Below are 19,009 nucleotides of genomic sequence, written 5' to 3'. Positions count from 1 at the left end.
GGGGTGGAACACACCTCCACAGACCTGACGGGGGTCGGGACCGCCTGGGACCGAGGCGGAGGTGACTCAGGGCCACGGAGACTCCAGACGCTGGTAAACATCTGCTATCACCACATCCAGCCGCCTTATCGCCAAGTCAAAACATCCAGGCTCTGTCTGCAGACCAGGAACTCCATCCAGGGCCCCTGCTCGGAAATGAGCCTTCAACACCTCAACGTCACGGGAGACCGGCCCCGGAGAGTCCTGGACCCTGGAGAGCCCTGAGACCCTGGAGAGCCCTGAGACCCTGGGACCCCTGGACCATGGAGAACCCTGAGATGGTGGAGAGTTCTGGGACTCTGGCCCTGCCTCCGTCAGGAACAGGGAATGTAGCTCCACCTTGTTGGTCTTGGCTGCACCTTCAACTGACAGCGTACAGCGATGGGCTGATAACGCACAGAGGCAACATCTTGAGTCTGGACCCGGTTCCCAGGTTGACGGTCTGGTCTGGTGTGCCGATGCAGTCAGCCTCGCCGGGCCGGAGCGCCGCTGGGGCGGCGGCGGCGGCGTGGAGAGCTTTCTTCAGGCCGTCGTGCCTGGCTGGGATCCTGTCAGTAACAGGCCGTTCTCCAGGTGACGCCCCCCCCCCCCCCCCCCCCTCTGGCCCCCCCTCTGCCCCCCCCAGCCCCCACTTCCTCCTGCAGCCTTTCATCTGTCTGTCTCGGAGGCCTGGGAGACGTGACTTGGCCCGTTTGAGAGAAATTCCTCCTTCACTGTTTTCTAAACGCTGCATTGTGTTTCGCTACAGGTGCTTCGAGATGTTTTTCTGCTCTGCTGTCAGGGATCCCCCCCCCTCCCCCCCCTCCCCCCCCACCCCCCCCCCCCCCCCCCCCCCCCCCCTCCGTCCTTATCCAATAAAATGTCACCACACAAGATGAACAAGCGCTAGAGACTCCGGCTGTATCGGACTTCCTATCAGGCACTTTGTTTAGCAGCAGCATGGAGGAACCTCTTCAGCTCATCCGCGGCGTGGCGTTCAGCGTCACGCTCCGCCTGCCGCCGCCAGCTGGGCCCATCCTGAGAGCCGCCGACCGGGGGGATACCGGGAGGCTGCCAGGGGGCTGCCGGGGGGCTACTGAGAGGCTACCAGGGGGCTACCAGGGGCCTACCGGGGGGCTGCCAGGGGGCTCCTGGTCCATGTTCTGCTGAGGTCCAGTGAGAACCGAGGCCTGTGTTGGACCGGGTGGTCGGGGCTTTACTCTGATCATTACACGGTCTCTGGCCGCTCAGTGCTCTTCCTCCTGGTCTGTTGGATCTCTGGGGCTGAAATCATGAAAGGGCTCCTCGTCTCTCTGCTGTGGTGTGATTCATTCTGGTTCTGAGGACCAGCTGAGATTCATAGGGTTTTAATCCAAATCATGTCTGTTTCACATCCAACCAAGTGGCTCCAGCAGACTCGATACCTTTCTTAAATAAATCGAAACCATTTCGAGTCGTATCTGGATGAACTTTAATGTAAGATAGAATGAAAAACATAACCTCCAGTCCTCCGCCTGACATGAACCCAGAAGTCTGCACTGATTCTGTCTGATCAGAACACGGCTTTAAATAAACTTGTTTTGGATTCAGAAGGTGAACAATATGAAAACGAAGGGGTCAAAATGATAATGTGATCAACAGGAACTCCCAGAATTCCTCCCCCTCGGTAATGTGTGTGAAGGCGTGGAGTGGGTCCGTGTGCGTCCTGCGGCGTCCGCCATGAGAACGGATCGGAGACGTGCCCTGGAAGTATATGACACATTAAAGCTTTCTCAAGCTCCCAGTCATGCATGAAGAGGACTCATTCCTTCGGCCTGATACCGGCGTTGCTCAATACACACACGTTACTGCTGCTCCACACACACATTTCACACTCACTCGCTCACATCTCACATCTCGTGTTTACGCTGCTTGTCGTTTCTTGCAACAGAAATGGGCTGCAGACGAGCAGGAGGAGTCATGTCGGAGGCATTTTCCTGCCAGCCGGTGCAGACTGAAGGCTGGACGCTCAGACTGAAACACTCATTTAGGAGCATCGGAACAAAAACAGAAGTTTTTATCAGACAGGAAAGAAAAGAATCAATCATTTAACCTAACCTTTCTTTAGAGGTCACGAATCAAATGACTGAATCTTAAAAAGAGTGTTTTTTTCAATGCACATAAAATCATTTATAGCTTTCTAACTAACACAAACAAGTTGCATCATAAAATTATTAAGTGCATTTTGTAAAGTTTCATTTTGGTTAATGCCTCCCATAAACTCTAACTATTCTCCGTTTTATCATCAATATTTTTAACATCCACAGAGGACTCTTCATCCTGCAGTGGCCTCCAGGGCCGCACTTTTAATATCACTGACCAAAGGCCTCTTTTATTTAGTCCAAACAGCATATTGGGCAGCAGGCATCAGGGAGAACAGCCCACTCTTATTATGAATCCTGGAAAGATTATTGAGGAATTAGGGAAATGTGGGCTCTCAAAGTAATACTCCCGAGAGTGTGTTTCTCAACTTTTTATCTCCGATCTTATCCTGTTCAGAAGGTCGTCATTCTCTGCATGTTCTTCATATTTATGTGTCTGTCTTTCTGTTTATCTGTCTGGCTTAAAACCTGCAGCACACACATGTGGATACTTCTGAGACATTTTGAAGGATGATTAAAACATTATGACTACGTTATGAAGCATTTCCCACATAAATTGTGTGTGAATTTTCCTCTCACATTTATCACAAATACCTTCAGTATTATAATAATTAATGCTATTATAATTTTATCTTTAACTCCGCCCTGTAATTAGTATTTTTTTTTTAATCACATCTTTTCTGTACTAATATGAGGCATTGCAAATAAAAAAAAAAGTTAATTAAATTACCTATTCAATTTTATCATGTGTGATTTGAAATGTAACTTTTGTTTTCTATTTATATTGTGAATAATTCTGCTGTGGGATCAATAAAATATATCTTTTTTTTATTCTATTCTGTTCTACTGCTTGCCGACGTCTGTATTATCATAATGTGTATTCCCACACCGCCATCTAGCGGCCATTTAGTGGAAACCATATTTCTGTTTATCCCGCCCATCCTTCATTCTCATTGGCTAAATGTTTATGTGACGTATCAGCTCTCCATTGGCCCAATCGAGTGTCGGTCGCCGCAGTTGACGGAAGTGTGACCACCCATTTCAAAGATGGAGGACGGAACGTCAGCTTTGGGCAGACCGCAGATGTATTTGTTCGGTGAGCCCGTCTCTTCCGATTAAACTCACTTTTCGATGTTCGCACAGTCACGTTCAGCGCCGTGTTTCATGGATAAATAAGCTGTGGGCACGTTGAAGGTGGATAATCAGCGCGCGAGCAGCTCAACACTGCGCGCCTTTTGTTAGCTAGCTGCACCAGTCCGATATCACTGCACATTAACCCACGTTAAAACATCACGTTTATGCACTTTTATTGGAGATAGGATCAGATTTATGTGTTCTCCACAAGCACTACGATGATAATAAGTTAGTAGTTGAGCTGAGAGGAGGAACGAGAGAGGTCAGATTGATGTTTATATGCATTTATTTATACAATATGACTACACATTTATACGGTCTAACGTTGTATCTGCACAGATTCATACGATATACACATTTAAACAGATTCATACTGTAAAACTACATCACTATACATCACAATAACATCAGATTTACAAATTACACATGACATGTATGTTCTCCAGAAATACTATTGCTATTAAAACTAACGAATTGAGCTGAGAGGAGGAAATGTCAGGTTTATCCATATTTATACAATAAAACTACACATTTATACAGATTTACATGATATAACATCACATTTATACTGATTTAAACAGTATAACATCACATTTATACATAGTTATAAGATGTAACTACACATCTCAGAGTTATACAACATAACTTGACGTTTCTGTGTTGTCCACCAACACTGTGAGGATTTAAACGGTGTGTTTTCTTCAGGTTGTACCCTGACATCGGACAAACGGGAGTCCAAGGTGGACGTAGAGGACGATGATACGGAGCAGCAGCTGTCGCTCAAAGCAGTAAGCAGCCTTAAAACTATGCTTATCCTGCGGCTGAACTGTGGTTATCTACTCTATACTCTAGTCTAGAAATGTACTTCTTATTGACTTTAGCAGTAAGGAACTTGACTGTCACCGACAGCTATACAGCTGTACAGCGGATTTAAACTGTCTTTTCCTCTACAGTGTGACAGACACAGAGAGAATAATGCCCAGCTTACACAAATTAACAAGAGGAGACGTCAGTGTTACAATAAGAAGCTATACAGAGGTCAGAGTTCAGGGGAGGTTAAACGTTTCCACAATAAATGAACAGTAAATGTCACCAAAGCAGATAAAGTGGACTCATGCACCACCTAGTGGTGCTGTGCAGTACTGCTGAGCAGGAGTGAAGTGTTCAGTGGTGTTATTTATTCACTGCTGTGATTATTCATTAATGTCTGACTTGGAAGATCATTTGAGGACTTGAGGAATCATTCACTAGACTGCAGAGAGAACCTGTGTGACGGGGTCAAAGTGCTCCTGGACAGTGGTGGCCCACCCTGAGAGAGGAGGGGGCCACGTGAACAGTGTTGCCGTTCGACTACTGGGCTTCCTCCTTCAAAGAGAGAAGAAACTCATCAGGAGTTACAGCAGCACACACTTGTCAAAACATGAAGCTTCCTGAGCTGTATTTCAACTCCTGAAAATCCTCTAAAGGCAGGACAAAATCTGGACTGAGTCTTTAAACTTAGAGCCGACTCAGGCACACATGTCCTCCTTCAGCTGAATCCAGATCCAGCAGGTTCCTCTGAATGAGATGAAAACAGTGAATTTCTACCCAGAAACAGCATCGTTTGCTGAGACTCGTCTTCAGGTGGCGTTGAAGGTGACAGATTTCCCGGCGGTGTCTTCCAGGTGTGTCTTGGAGCCGATGCGGAGGATAAGTTCCACATGGTGGAGGTGGAAGGACTGACTTTCGACGGGAAGACCACCAAAGTGCCTCTGGTCGCCCTGAGACCGTCTGTGCTGCCGTCTGTGAGTCAACAGCTGCACTTCCTGTGCTCTGAGTTCAGAACCGTCTGAACCAGTCTATCCTGGTCTCTGTGCTCTCCTTTGTTTATTGATCAGATGACTCTGGGCGGGTTCGAGATCACGCCTCCGGTCACCTTCCGTCTTCAGGCCGGATCCGGACCGGTTCACATCAGTGGACAGCATTTTGTCAGTGAGTATCAATACCTTGATTGGTAAAAATGTTTCATTGATCAATATACTTCCACTTTGGGAGCATCTCCCCATTAGAAATGTATCAAAGTAAACATTTCCTGAGCCAAATGGAAAGTCCTGCATCTCCAGGACTGAGATGATCTCCTGTTAATCTGGACTAAAGCCAGGGTTCCTCTGCAGGTGTGAAAGAGTCCGATGATGAAGAAGAGGAAAACAACACATCTCCGGTGAAACGACCTTCCAGCCTGATGTCGGGGAAAAAGCTTCCCATGGTAATCAGATTACTTTACCCTTCCTAGAGTTTCACAGAAAAAAAGTTTTTTTAGTGACGTTCTGATCCGTCTCAGTGACATCAGGACCGTTTGACCCACTGAAGAAGACAAGGAAAAGCTGAGTCAGCGGCTCACAACGTGTCCTCTCAGAGGGACATGCTGTCTTCATGGAACCTGAGCTGAAGCTGAGACTCTCTGGTCTCCCTGGTCTCTCCAGGCGGCGCTCAATCAACTAGGGCTGGACGATTATGGCAAAAATAATAATCACGATTATGTTGATAGATATTGAAATCACGATTAATAACCACGATTATTCATAATTCCAAAACTTGAGTATTTATTAAATAACAAAAGAGGGGTTGGCTGCATAGTTAAAAACTCCCTGTAGTTAACTTCCTACAGGTTTTTGGCAAAGAAGACGAGTCTGTTCACCTGGTCTGGCTTCAGCGACTAATGAAGGCAGGTGACAACATTTCCACCTGCGCTGAAAACCCGCTCTGATGCAGCACTTGTGGCAGGATGCTGGATGTCCGACGAGTTGAAGCCAAAATGCTTCCAGATGACTGAAGTAGTCCTACCTTTCTTGTCAACTAAAGGCTCCTTTTCTGCCATGTTTGTAAACCGCTTCCTTCACGTGTCGCAGCGTGCACAAGGTGCATTCATGGTACTTTGGCAGCGTAGGAAATTACAAACACGCCGTGCGGCTAATTAATCGTTTTTCTCCGATTATAACATTTTTATGATCGTGAGTAACCAAAATCGAAATCAAGATTAAAATTCAATTAATCGTCCAGCCTTACCATCAACCCTGACAGCGTTTCTGACTTTTCTTGTTTCTTACAGAAGAAACTGAAGATGGAGTCCGATGAAGAGGAAGACGACAGCGATGATGACGACAAGTAGGCTTTTCTTTATTCGAACTTTAAACTCATGGTGCCTGCACAGGAAGCTGGTTTGGGTTTTGGGACCCGGTCACGCTGACAGACGTCTCTCTGTCTTTATAGTGACGACGACAGCAACGGAAACGAAGCCAAGCCCCAGAAAGGCTCTGGGAAAACGCTCCAGAGAGTAAGTCTGGGTTTCAGTTCTCTAAAACGGCGATGATGGGGGCAGGGTACAGGCGTCTTCCTGCAGGGGGCGCTACAGCTTCTCTATGAACAGGAGCTATAATATATAGAGATATGGACAATAAGTTTTAGTGCAACAGAATGAGTGGACAATAAAGTGTCCAGGATTGATTGTGAGGGTTATAAAGTCACCTTGATTGCAGGATCTAATGTCCAGGGTTATTTCAGATATTCTACACAGTAGATTTGTACAGTCTGACAGCGGCGGGGATGGAGGACCTGCTCTGTCCTGCATGAGGGTGTCTCAGTCGGCTGAGCTCCTCTACTGTCCGGTGCAGTGGCTGAGAGCTGCTGTCCATCATGGACGTGAGGTTGGCCAACATCCTCCCTTCACCCAGAGTCCAGTGGGCAGCCCAGGACCGAGCTGGCCCTCCGGTCCCTGCTCCTGATGTATTCAGCATGTATTCATGATGATGAGAGCATTGTGCGTTTGCTGCGTGTCAGACTTGTCAATGCACTGAGTGTGGTGACATGGTATTTTTAATTCTGAATTGGTTCATTCTGAATTAAGTAATTCAGAATTATATTCATGGGCTTGGAGTTTTCATGGGAAAAATGAAGAATTAAATCCCCTCTCACGTCAGGGTCTGCGAAGCGTTTTGATTGGACGTGGCGGGCGTGACGTGCTGACGTCTCCCGGAAGTAAACTGCGTTTTTCTCTTCTTTCTTGCTCGATAAACTTTGAAACTCTGAATAAAGTTTTCAGGTGTTTAGAGCTGAATTAGGGTTTATTCAGATTTATAGAAGAATATAAAGTCCCATATAAACGTATGGATTGTATTTATTTTTATGTTTGCTGGTGAAGTAATCTAAAAGTAATCTGGTACATTACTTTATTTCAGTCATTAGAGTAAGTTACCGATTCCATTTTTAGACAGGTAACTTGTAATTGTACCGGATTTAAAGTAACCCACCCGGGTTTTGGGTGTGTTTTCACATGACGACGGTGCTGAGAGTCAAAGAAAACACAAGTTTTTGCGACCTGTTCCCAAGGTGGAACTTTCTGGAAACACTGTTGCTGCACATTCGCTCCAGGGCCGCAGTAAACAGTCGCTCTGCACATGCTCAGTAGATGGACAATGACAGGAGTGCTTTCCTCCAGAGTGCCATGACTCTGATAGTGCAGACAATACTTGTCCTGGTCCTGGTCCTGGTCCTGGTCCCGGTCCTGGCTCTGGTCCTGGTCCTGGTCCACGGTCTCCTTCATCTTCTCCAGTGGAGCAGTGCTGGCTGGCCACCAGGTGTCAGGGCCGCTGCTCAGTCTCTTCCCTCTCTTCAGGCTTGCGAGAGGAATTTGTCAGCGTCTGCCCGCTTCCTCCGTGTTCCCACCTCGTCATTTAGCCCTCCACAGACGCCGTCGTGGCGTGGCAACAGTCGATGTGAGCCGGCCCGACCCATCGCTGCACCCTCTGACCGTCCGGCTCTTCGCATGAGACCAAACATGAAGCCTCTTCATCCTGCTCGCTCATGTCCCCACCTGTTTTCCAGGAGCAAAACACAGGGTCTGCCTGGTGTAATGATCGCATTTCTCCTCTGTAATCTGCTTGAATTCTCACCGTCTCACACACATACTCACACACACACACACACACACACACACATACACACACACACACGCAGTGTACATGCTTATTTGACTGCGTGCATGCACACAGTCTGTAGACATTAACAGTACATCTCTAATGCATGAAACATATCTGCAGAGGAGTAAATGCTGCGTACAGTTACACACACACACACTCACACACACACTCACACACACACACACACACACACTTCAGTTATGGGAAACATCTTCAGCTCTCTCTCTGAAAGGCTGCATATCTTTGTCCCTCAGTCATCCCACTGTTAATATGATTGCTCCTTTTTATCGTTCTCATGCTATTTTAGCTGTGCACCTGGCTCTCTCCTTTGAACACTTGTTTTTGCGTGTTACCACAATCGCTCGCAAGCGTGCGTGCGTGCGTGTGTGTGTGTGTGCGTGTGCCTCATTTGTACGACGATGTCTGTTTGTGATTTCTTTTTTTTTTTCCTTCTTCTTCTTCTTAAGCACGCTATCCCAGTGCGAACTGTGCCAGGCGAAAGATCAAAGCGGGGCAGATGCACATACCTGCGACGTGATCGCCGATGCGCCCCTCGGGGTTACACGACAGCTGAGAATTTCTGTCACCTGTTCATTGGTTTTGTTGTCTTCCACTGTTCTGCCGCTCCGCTCGCTTCTCTCCCATCCCTGATCTCAGTCCGTCTCTGCAGCGCCGTCGATGCCTCGTCTCGTTGTTTGATCATGAAAAGTTCAAGAAAGGAGAGCTGGGAACATTTAGAGTTACAGGACAGAGTTGAATGTCAGGCTTCAGTAGTTTAAGGTACTTTAGGTCCTGGATCATCAGGTTTCTACCATTAAACAGTGTTTTCAGGACCTGGATCGTCAGGTTTCTCGTGTTTAACAGAGTTTTTAGGTTATTGATAGTCAGTTTTCTACAGTTAAACAGTGTTTTTAGGTCCTGGATTGTCGGTTTTCTACAGTTAAACAGTGTTTTAGGTCCTGGATCGTCGGTTTTCTATAGTGAAGGTGTTTTTAGGTCCGGGATCATTGGTTTTCTACAGTTAAACAGTGTTTTTAGGTCCTGGATCGTCAGTTTTCTACTGTTAACATTTCAGAGATTGACGCTGAACTTGGTATCAAGCTCTCTTTTTTGTTTGGCTCATTAAATTAGTTTTGTAAATCTGGTCTTTGGCCTTCTGGCGGTGTTCTTGAGCTCTTCATTTGAAGCTTTTTGCTGCATTTTGCCAGAGATTGTTTAGACGGATGAAACTTTACACTGAAAAAGAAACTGCTGGTTTGAGTGCTCAGATAGTAGAATGTAAAAACCAATGAAGCTCCTTGAAACTCAGCTTCAGCTGGTTGACTCTGGAACTTTCAGAGGTCAGAGCTTCTTGTGGTGAACGTTGGAGAGTTTTGCACGTGGTGTGCAGCCGAGCAGCCGTTGAGCCTCAATAAGAGAAGAAGGTAAACATTAAGCGGAATTACAAGAGAGCGATTGAGGCTGTTTATTTGTTAATTATGTGCAGTTAGGTGTTAAAGTAGTCACATAAACAGGCGACTAGCAGACAGGTGTCTAATTTTTGTGGTGGATGTGAGTACTTGTGCTCCTTGATCATGTCTCCATTCGAATGCCACATGAAGTGCATCACCCAACACAAGCCGCTGCTTGTACTTCAGCTCCGCTTGCTGATTGCTGTGCAGCCTGTGTTCTGGGAGAAACTCCTGCTGGACGGTTTCCTGATCTTCCGTCTCGCCTGGCATTGTGTCTGTTGATTCTCTGCTCCTCGGTAATGGCTCCGTCCATTAGAGGAATGTTCTTCACAGCGCTACGCGTCTGAGGTCCGTCGTCAGACCGGAGACTTCAGGGTCTGCTGTAGAAGAAAAGAATCGCAGAAATAAGATCATAACAGCTCCTGCTGAGTGTTTGAGTGTCCCGGCGCAGTGGTGTTTCACAGACATCGCATGGTTAATTGCCTTGTGGTCCATTCCAAGCTGAATACAAATGATTACGTCGCCAAAAAACAAAAAAAAAACACAAGAAGAAGAAAGGGTTGGAGCTCAGGAAGTGCACGTGTTTGCCTCGGCTATTACAAGGTAATTACAGCAGTGACTGACAGAAATGGAAGGCTAACAATGACAGGATGTCAGGACGCCTCACAGAGTTTGGATGAACGGCTCTGAAGACCTTCGGGGAACGCGTGAATTAATACATCCAGCAGTGATCTGCAGCTCTCACAAAGCCCCGGTTTGATCAGAGAAAACATCCACAGTTTGCTCATTTTCTGAACGGAAACAACTGAATGACACGAATTAGCTGCAGATCAATGAGATGGCCTATAAATGAAAGTTTCTCTGAATTAAAGAAGATGAAAGGTTTGGGAGTAAATCCCATCCCACTGTTCATCACAGAAACACGGCTGAACGTCGGTGAACAGAAGAGCGAGCGCCCCCATATGTCAGTTAGAACCTGTCGATATCTGTCTGTTGATCAGCTCCGAGTTTCTGTTCAGATCACCAGAACGTTTCCTGCTTCTGACTCTGGACCTTGTTGGTTTCCTTCAGAGCTCCGAGTCTTCGGCCAAAAAGTCCAGACAGACTCCCGGGAAGCAGAACGGCCCGGCGGGGAAGCCATCGGGATCAGCGGGCCAGCCGCAGGTCAAGGTGAGGAGACGGCGATAAAACTCGACACGTAGAGTTTGACTCCAGTGAGACCCGGCAGAAGAGGCTGTGACAACCTGCTCCGTTCGGGGGTTCAGAGCACTTCCAGCAGCGTCCGGCCTCCAGGTGATCCCGAGCGCCGACGCCAGACGGAGCCTGAGCGCTATCGGCCGAGCGGGGTAATTGTTTGCATTGATTGTCATTAAAGCCTTTGCGGGGAAAGCGCTGGGAGGGCCTCGCCATTCCACAGCGCAGGAATGTGATAAATGCACGTTGCAATTAGCTCAACCTGATAGTTAATTTCTCAGGTGGAATGTTCCTGGACGGCCCAAGCTTGAACTCTGTCTGTGTTTAAGCAAACACACCTGACCTCTAAAGGGGCTTTCCCGGGGCCAGGTTTAAACCCGCGACCCCTCGGCTTGACCCCCACGTCTTGGGTTGCAGCCGGCTTTGATGCTCCTCGCCCCCCCGCGGCTCACACGCATATCAGGAAAGGACAAATTGGCCAGCTCCTCTGCAAGTTTACACTTCTCCCTAAAAGGCCCAGATTACAGATAAATCCTATTGTCCGGCCCACAATGGCGACAGAAACGCCGCTTTGACAAGACTCTGCAGGCCGCACGGCGAAGACGGAGAGAGGCTGGGATCTCCTCAGGAACTCACCTGCATGTAGAGGAAGTGTGGCAGCTGACATGTGGCTCCCATCATACATCAGGCTGTTTTCTCACAGTCGACACAAACAGGGACTGCAGGTATCAGAGCGAGAAAGCTCTATTGATCCTCCCGGGGAAGGGATTTCTCTCCAGCTGTCCACCTTAAGCAACAGGAAGTGGAACCTGCAAACCCAAGTCTGCTTCTCTGATGACTGAGATCAGAATCATGAGTGTTTCAGACACTTGAACCTTCTTGATCCTGAGATCTTTACTCGGCATTAAGTTTAATTCCAAATAAACCGGCGGGTTTATTCTCAGTGAGTGTGGTTACACGGGTGTTTGTAAATCAGAATTGGTTTATTCTGAACAAAGCAGTTCAGAGTTATATTCATAATCTTAGTGTTTACATGGGGAAAAATGGAGGATTAAATAATCTTTAACGCCGGGGGGCTGTGAAGCGTTCTGATTGGACGGGGCGGCCGTGACATATTGACGTCTCCTGAAAGTAAACAAAGGTTTTTGCCGGCGATTTTTCTCTTCTTTCTCTCTCAATTAACTTTGATGCTAAAGCTTTGTTTTGCTCCTGTTGTATAAATCCCATAAATCCTATAAACCGTCTCTGTACGAGTCCAACCGCGGGCCGCCATCTTGGAATATTGCATCATCACAACTACCGGCACTTCTATCCAATGTGTAACCGGTTACACATGACGTCATAGATTTGTCTTTTTCTATTGCAGTTGTGCTATATGACCAGTAGAGGGCTCTGTCTCCATCGAAATACCCTGCCTCATAATCCCATTAAGTCCAAAACATTCCTCTAGTTATCAGACATAAGGGCCGTTTCAGCTGTTAAGTTGATGATATGTTCACTAAGTGTCTTGTCACATTTCTTTGATTTGTTTTACATAAAATCCCACTTATTAGCTTTTGAACCGCTAGCGGTAGCTCGCTAGCGAGCGTTAGCATTGATGCTAGCAGCAGTGTCTCTCCCTCCATCTTGTTGGGGTGTTTCCATGGCGGCTGGTCTCTCGTAGACCCCGTACTGCTGCTGTAAACCAGCTTTTCCTGACACAGCCTCCACCCTGCAGCAGCTCCAGTTAGAGAAGCTAAACACAGCGTTCCGCTCGCTGTTAGCTGCCTTTGCGTCCACGAGTCAACTTGAAAACAACACTGACTGTAGGTTTTTTTTTTTAAAACGTGAACATCGCTCCACATGTATCTATACTGTATGTAGCCTGGCATGCCAGACTGACTTCATGTGTTCCACACAAATAAAGACATTTCCCCGTGTTTCCCCGTGTATCCCTGAGCGTGGAGAGACAGTCTGGCGTGCCAGGCTATACTGGATGTGGATAACCGCACTAGAGGGAACATGCCACGCCTTATTTACATATAATCCCGCTCCTGAAGGAGAATAAACTGGACGGTTTATTCAGATTTTAAAAAAATTCGGAACAAAGTTTTCAAGGTGTTCACATTGTCATTTTCCAGCAGAATAAAGCTTTATTCTGATTAGACAGGATTAAATTGTCTCATGTAAACGCATTGAATCAAGGCAGAATTTTGAGTCCAAATGGCAATCTGACTCAATCTGAGGCAATCTGAGGCTATTTGAGGCTGGGATTGAGTCAGATTTTGTCAGATTCCCTTAGATTACCTAAGATTACCTCAGATTGAATCATTGCCTCCCATTACCTTGATTACCTTGGATTGATTCGGGTTGCCTCAGATTGCTTTGGATTGATCAGATTTACACTGGATTGATTCAGATTACTTCAAATTACCTCAGATTACCTCGGACTGCCTCAGATTGCCTCAGTGCTGGTTGGCTCCGGTGAGTTCTGCAGTCTGTTGAAGTGCTGATGAGCTTCATCCAGCGGAGCCTCATCGCTCCAGTTGAGATTCCTAACCTTTGAACTGCTCCCATTCCCACTCTGCTCCCTGACAACCGTTGCCGTCGGCGACCTCCTCACACCCCTCACTTCCTGAACACACCTTCTCCCAATTGCTCTCATTAGCAGCGTTTGATGTCTGGCGCTGCCTGCGCTTCCAGATGCCCCTGAGGAACGAGGAAGCGGGCGTGGATGTCTGTTTCTTCCCTTCCTAAATGCCAGTGACTGGTCGTTAGCCGGGGCCCGTCAGATGTGCTGCCAGCACCGCCGTGCGCCACGAGAACCCGCTAACTCCGACTCGTTCTGATTCCGAAGCGCCTTCGTCCCGCAGCTGGCGTGTTTTGATTGACGGCCGCGGAGCCGCCGATGCCTCGGAGCGCACGCCACGGTCGTAAAGCCGCCAGGCTCCTCAGCCCGATCCCAGAAGGCGGTGACTCATCGTGACGTGCGCCGCGGCAGGTGCCGGTCCTCTTCATGCGTTTGATGGCTTTGCGGTTCGGACGTGAGCGTGCGTGTGCACGTCCGGGGTCTCGGGGTGAGTCACGGCTCCCGGCGGCCTGGACGTCTCTGCAGACACCGGCCTCGCAGCGTGTCATTCCAACAAAATGACAATTGCTATGCTATCCCCGGACTGGATGAGCAAAAGGTGTCGCAACCATGTGTTTGCTGAGGATTGAAGGCGAGAGGCTGCATCAGATGATAGCGTGCTTGTGATTAAGTTCCACGTCTCAGGGCATCTGTAATCAGCGTCTGGCCCAGATGAAAAAGCTCGCTGGCTTAGTGTGTTTATCAGCTGTTTCAGGTCCACAGCTGTCCTCTGGAAGTGGAGAGCTGCCCGTAAATAATAAATACGTAGAGCGTTTGTCTGGCTGCGAGCCAGAGGAATTTTTTTTGTGGTGTGTCGTGTTTGCATCATGGTTTTTTGTCGGTTGTGTGTCTTTTGATCCCTCCTATTAAACACAGATCAGGGACAAGGACACGGACCGGTTTTTGACTTTGGGAGAAAACTGATTTTTCTGAAGAGGATTCAGTGACTGAACCGTTTCAGATCGATCGTTTAATGACTGTATCCCTTTAACTGTCTGACGTGGTTTTGAGAAGACTGGTTGTGACAGAAATCATCCAGAAAGTTCCCCGGCTCAACCTCCAGACCACTATAAGACCCCGAGTCTCTGCGGTCTCTGGTCTGAGGGACCAGTCCTGGTCCGCCGGCCAGACGTTTTGGCAGTAGGAAGTGGGTGATTTGAGGCAGTGTGGATTAGAAGTGTCGTTCTGACAGAACATGTTGTTTCCAGTAGAATCTGGACCAGATCGGTCGTCCTGAGGTGGAAATCGGCACAAACTGATCGGCAGAGTGATTTGTGGACGACTACATGTAGTTATTTGTAACCTGTGGGTGAGAATCTGTTGCAGGTTTTGCTCCTGCTGTCTTTCCAAAGCGTGTCTGGCGATCAATGAAACCCTACAATTTCCCCGGATTCCTCCCCGGCTCCACGTGTAGCGACAGGCTCGGCGGCTTGTGTAACACACCGCCACAGCGCGCGGCGTGTGTGTCGGGATGGTGTCACCTCCGGGTCTCTGCAGCCACCTCAACACACCTGAACAGCTCAGTCCGTCGTTTCCCCAGAAGAAGAAGGTGAACACGCACAGGAAGTGCTTTCTTATCCGCAGTCTTTCATTTGAAATCAGCTGAGTTCAGGCGGCTGCACTTTGACCTCTCGGTGTCGGAGTTTTCCAGCAGCGTAGAGAGCGTCTGATGAGGAGTGGGCGAGGATTGCTCATCGGGGATCAGGGCTTGCCCTCTCCTGCTTGCAAACAATAAAAAGATAATTTGTACCTGATGTATTTGTAAAGAGAGATGTTGTAATTAGGCTAGAATTTGTTGTCCCTGCTGACGCTTTCATCTCCGTCCAGCTGGTCTGGCCACGCCAAGCCTGTAAACACAGACCCAGACTAAATGGGTCACGACAGGCCGGAGAGCGGAGCGGCCTGCCGGGCGGGCGCCGCGGCCCGCCGTCTCCGCGCATTTCATATACCGATCAGAGTTTCTCCTCTGGTTGATTCTCCAGACGCCCGGCCCAGTTAAAACCAAAAGCCCGGCCGGACCGTCCAAGTCTGTGAGCGACGTTCGGCTCAAGCTGTCAGCAGCGGCCAAGGAGGTGAGGCCGCCGCCTCGTCCCACCTGAATCCGTCCCAGGTAGCATCTGTTCTAACCCCTGTCTGTCTCTCCAGGGGAAACCTCTACCCAAGACGGAGCAGAAGTTTGAGAATTATGTCCGCAGCTCATTTAAGATCTCAGACAAATCAGTAAGTCATCGTACTTATTCCTTACTTTAAATTCCGACGAAAGCTGGAATTGTTTTAATCTGGGGTGTGACGAGATCTTGCAAGATTACAGGCGCAATAAATAAGAAAGCCCTCGCCACTCCCCAGCAGCCCCGTGTAATCGCCGTGTGTCCTCCTGTCCAGCAGGGCTGACCGTGTCTCTCCCCGTCTCTCCCCCTCAGGTCATCAAGGATCTCTGGAGTTTTGTTCAAACGCTGAAGACTGAGAAGAAGTAGCGGCTGCACACGAAGCATTTGTATGTTTTGCATCCTGCGAGACGTCTAAAGGCACACTCGGTCAGATGTCCTCCTCGGCCTCGGCCCGTCGGCCTCAGCTGTCACCACCGCAGCCACTTCCTGCAGAGAGGAGGGGGAATCTGCTCCTCCGCTGAATGTGCCTTTAAACGTCCACCGTAGAGTTAGAGGATTCAGACTCCCGTTTTGTGTGAATTTGAACCGGTTGCTTGTTTTTCCAGCATCTTTTATTTTCTTATTGTAGTTTTACTTCCGTTCTTGAGTAGACCTTAGATGTACGACGTTCTTTCTCTTGTCTTTTTTTTTTTTTTTTTAACTGAGCAGTAAATCAAGTGTTATCAGTTCGACGTGAAAGGAAGAGCCAGTCGTGTTAATTGAGCAGTTCTACATCAGAAACGTGTTCTTGCGTCCCTGAACCGGAGCGTTATCGTCTTTTAAAAGCTTCCTGAACACATGTGCCCATCCCTCCGTACGAGCAGCCTGCCAGCGGCACACATCATGGATTCATATCAGGACCATTAACACCTGTTACGAGAGCAAAAGGTATTCATTAGACCGGCTGCAGCTGAAAATCATCTGGAGAACCGGCCCGCAGGATCACGAGCTCCATAAAAGCGGCACAGATGCCGCGGCCGCGTCCTCTTCCCAACACATTAGGCATCACATCCAGAAAGCCGTAAACAAGGTGAACACATTAATTCCAGGAGTGTCTTTACGAGCTGGCTCCGTCCTCCACCGGCGCACTAAACAGATTAGAGGCGTGTGATGAAGGCGGCGCGGCGTCATCGTCAGGTAGACGTCGGAGCGAGCGACGTCACCCTGACTGGAACCACATGGAGGACTCTCCTCTAATTGGTTGCACTCATGTATATCAGTGCGCTGATGATAAAAAGCTCGCCGCCGCTCTGAGCTCTCAACGTGTTTATGGTGCTGTAGAAAGCCTGCAAGCAGCTGAGCAGCACCGTTAACCCATCGCTGTCCGGACCCGGACCCGGACCCGGACCTGGACCTGGACCCGGCTCTACACGGGTCCCAGCCTTTATTTCAAGTCACTGTAAAGTTTCTGCTCCTTTTTACTTCCAGTATTTTCGAACGTGTTTTTTATTTTTTTCCAATGTGAATAAACTCCTTGCTTTTGTTGGAAGGTGCGGCAGCTAAACTATTAAAGTTAACAGTTCTGTTTATTCTCTCCTGTGCAGCTCGTGTCCTGTTTGTCACCCTGATTAAAGACATCTGTTTTGTTTGTTTGCTTCAGATGTTATTCTAACATGAATCGTTGAAAATATCACTATAAAACATCTTAACTCATCTGGATTGAGATGTTGTGAGATCAGATTGAAGAGATTCTGTGGTTTATCCGGCTTCATTGATCCAGAACCTGCAGATCGTCCTGCGTTTTTCACCCTGTCTGCTTTAATCTGGGACTGACTCATTTAAACTGACGGCACATGTTCCCTCAAAACGTTTCCTCTCAGTCATGAATAAATGTGTTAAGGTGTTTTATCCGTCCAAACATTCAAGGCTGCCGATGGTGAATATCAGTGCTTTCTTTCCTTTGGGTTGCTGACATGAATAAAATGCTCCTCTCTGGTTTCGAGTGAGTGTTTCCCTCATTCTGTTCTCGGCGGTTCCTTCCTGAGGGTTCTAAATGGCGCCACGTTCTTGAAGATCGTGTCTTTGTGGGATGAGACCATGAAAAGTTTTCCTGGATGATTAAAGTTTGCAGAAATAAGAGATTTGGTTTAGTAACAGTTGATCTACTCTAGGGCTGGGTACCATTAGATATTTTTCGGGTACAAGTACTTTTTCGATGCCTCACGTACGATACCGGTTCCTGAACGGTACTTTTTCGGTACCTGCCTTCACGGCGCACAGACGACGCCATGGCTGCATTTGCACTTCATGCCACTAGGTGTGCTGTTTGCATGTTCAACCTTATTTTACACAGACACCACAGAGGAAGAAGGGCGCTGCAGCCGCTGTAGGCTCTCTGAAAGCAACAGTCAAGCAAGAGCAAGAGTCTGAAGGGTCTGCGCTTGGTGAGTTTCTAACAGGAAAAGACGTTTTCGCGTGTCTTTGCGTGTAGAGAAGCTAGAGCTAAAGAGCTAAAGCTTACATATTTGTTTTGAAGCGCTGATTGGTTGAAGTACGCTGTCAGTCAAAGTCCACAGGGGGAGAGGCGGGATTTTCAGTGAAACAGAGTGTTTTCTCTTCCGGGTTTCAGAATTAGCCCCAGAAAGTCTTTTACTTAACACAAAATGACTTTTCCTTAGCGCCAAAAATAAACTATTACCATGTTAATGCCATTTCTAGGGTTTGGACTAGCTAAAAAAGCATGAGACAGCCCCTTTAAGAACCAAAACTGATACCCGTACGCACATCTCTTGTTCGGTACCAGTATATGCCGAAGTTTTTCGGTCGGTACCACTGAGGTACCGTTAAACGGTACCCAGCCCTAGTCTCCACTGACCTCTGACCTTTGTCTCAGTTGATGTCCAACAAGAACCTGAACTTGCCTCAAAAGGAGAGTCAACCACTGCCGATGGATCATGTGGTACATGGACACAACACTCTGAGCTCTGCTGCTCATCCCACAGATGCACGTCCGGCCCGTCAGTGTCCTTTAGACCAGCGCTGGGGACAATATGTTTACATCACCTTCACTTTACCCCAGGTGAAAATGTGCAGCGTTCCTTTGCATCTCATTAGCTTCCAGTCAATTAATGTTAAATCTTTAACTAAAGCATTTAAACCATTGACTACAGCATTAAAACCACTAACCACATCAACAAAATCATTAACTACAACATTAAAACCATGAACTACATCATGAAAAACCATTACAGGAACCAACCATGAATACATTTAAGTCAGTTTTTCCACTTTGATCACTTTGAGCCGAAATCATGCAAGCTGGACTGTGACTTTGGTACTTTGCGGATATTTCACCAAAAACTGCTCAAACTGTGACTGTTGAAGCATATCTATGATGGATCTACAATGTATAAACATGTAC

At 47.7% G+C, this 19,009-nt stretch overlaps 1 protein-coding gene across 3 annotated transcripts; it reads left to right on the top strand.

Moving 5' to 3' along the window:
* The first annotated feature begins 3,180 nt into the window (after window positions 1-3,180).
* On the top strand, window positions 3,181-17,585 carry LOC115405122 (nucleophosmin-like). 3 transcript variants are annotated; one of them, XM_030114597.1, is made up of 11 exons: window positions 3,181-3,255; window positions 3,999-4,081; window positions 4,958-5,077; window positions 5,171-5,264; window positions 5,447-5,538; window positions 6,385-6,437; window positions 6,543-6,606; window positions 10,771-10,869; window positions 15,484-15,573; window positions 15,647-15,721; window positions 15,922-17,585. In XM_030114597.1, the coding sequence occupies exons 1-11, from the start codon at window positions 3,207-3,209 to the stop codon at window positions 15,973-15,975; spliced, it is 873 nt and encodes a 290-aa protein (XP_029970457.1). In that variant the 5' UTR covers window positions 3,181-3,206; the 3' UTR covers window positions 15,976-17,585. The 3 variants fall into 3 exon arrangements, with proteins under 3 accessions (XP_029970457.1, XP_029970450.1, XP_029970466.1); XM_030114590.1 differs by having other exon boundaries at window positions 6,382-6,437; XM_030114606.1 differs by lacking the exon at window positions 10,771-10,869 and having other exon boundaries at window positions 6,382-6,437.
* The last annotated feature ends 1,424 nt before the right edge of the window (window positions 17,586-19,009 follow it).

This window comes from Salarias fasciatus, chromosome 2 (assembly GCF_902148845.1).
Source record: "Salarias fasciatus chromosome 2, fSalaFa1.1, whole genome shotgun sequence".
Classification (NCBI taxonomy): Eukaryota; Metazoa; Chordata; class Actinopteri; order Blenniiformes; family Blenniidae; genus Salarias; species Salarias fasciatus.
The sequence above is the reverse complement of the archived record's forward strand: the minus strand, read 5'-3'. Positions and strand labels throughout refer to the sequence as shown.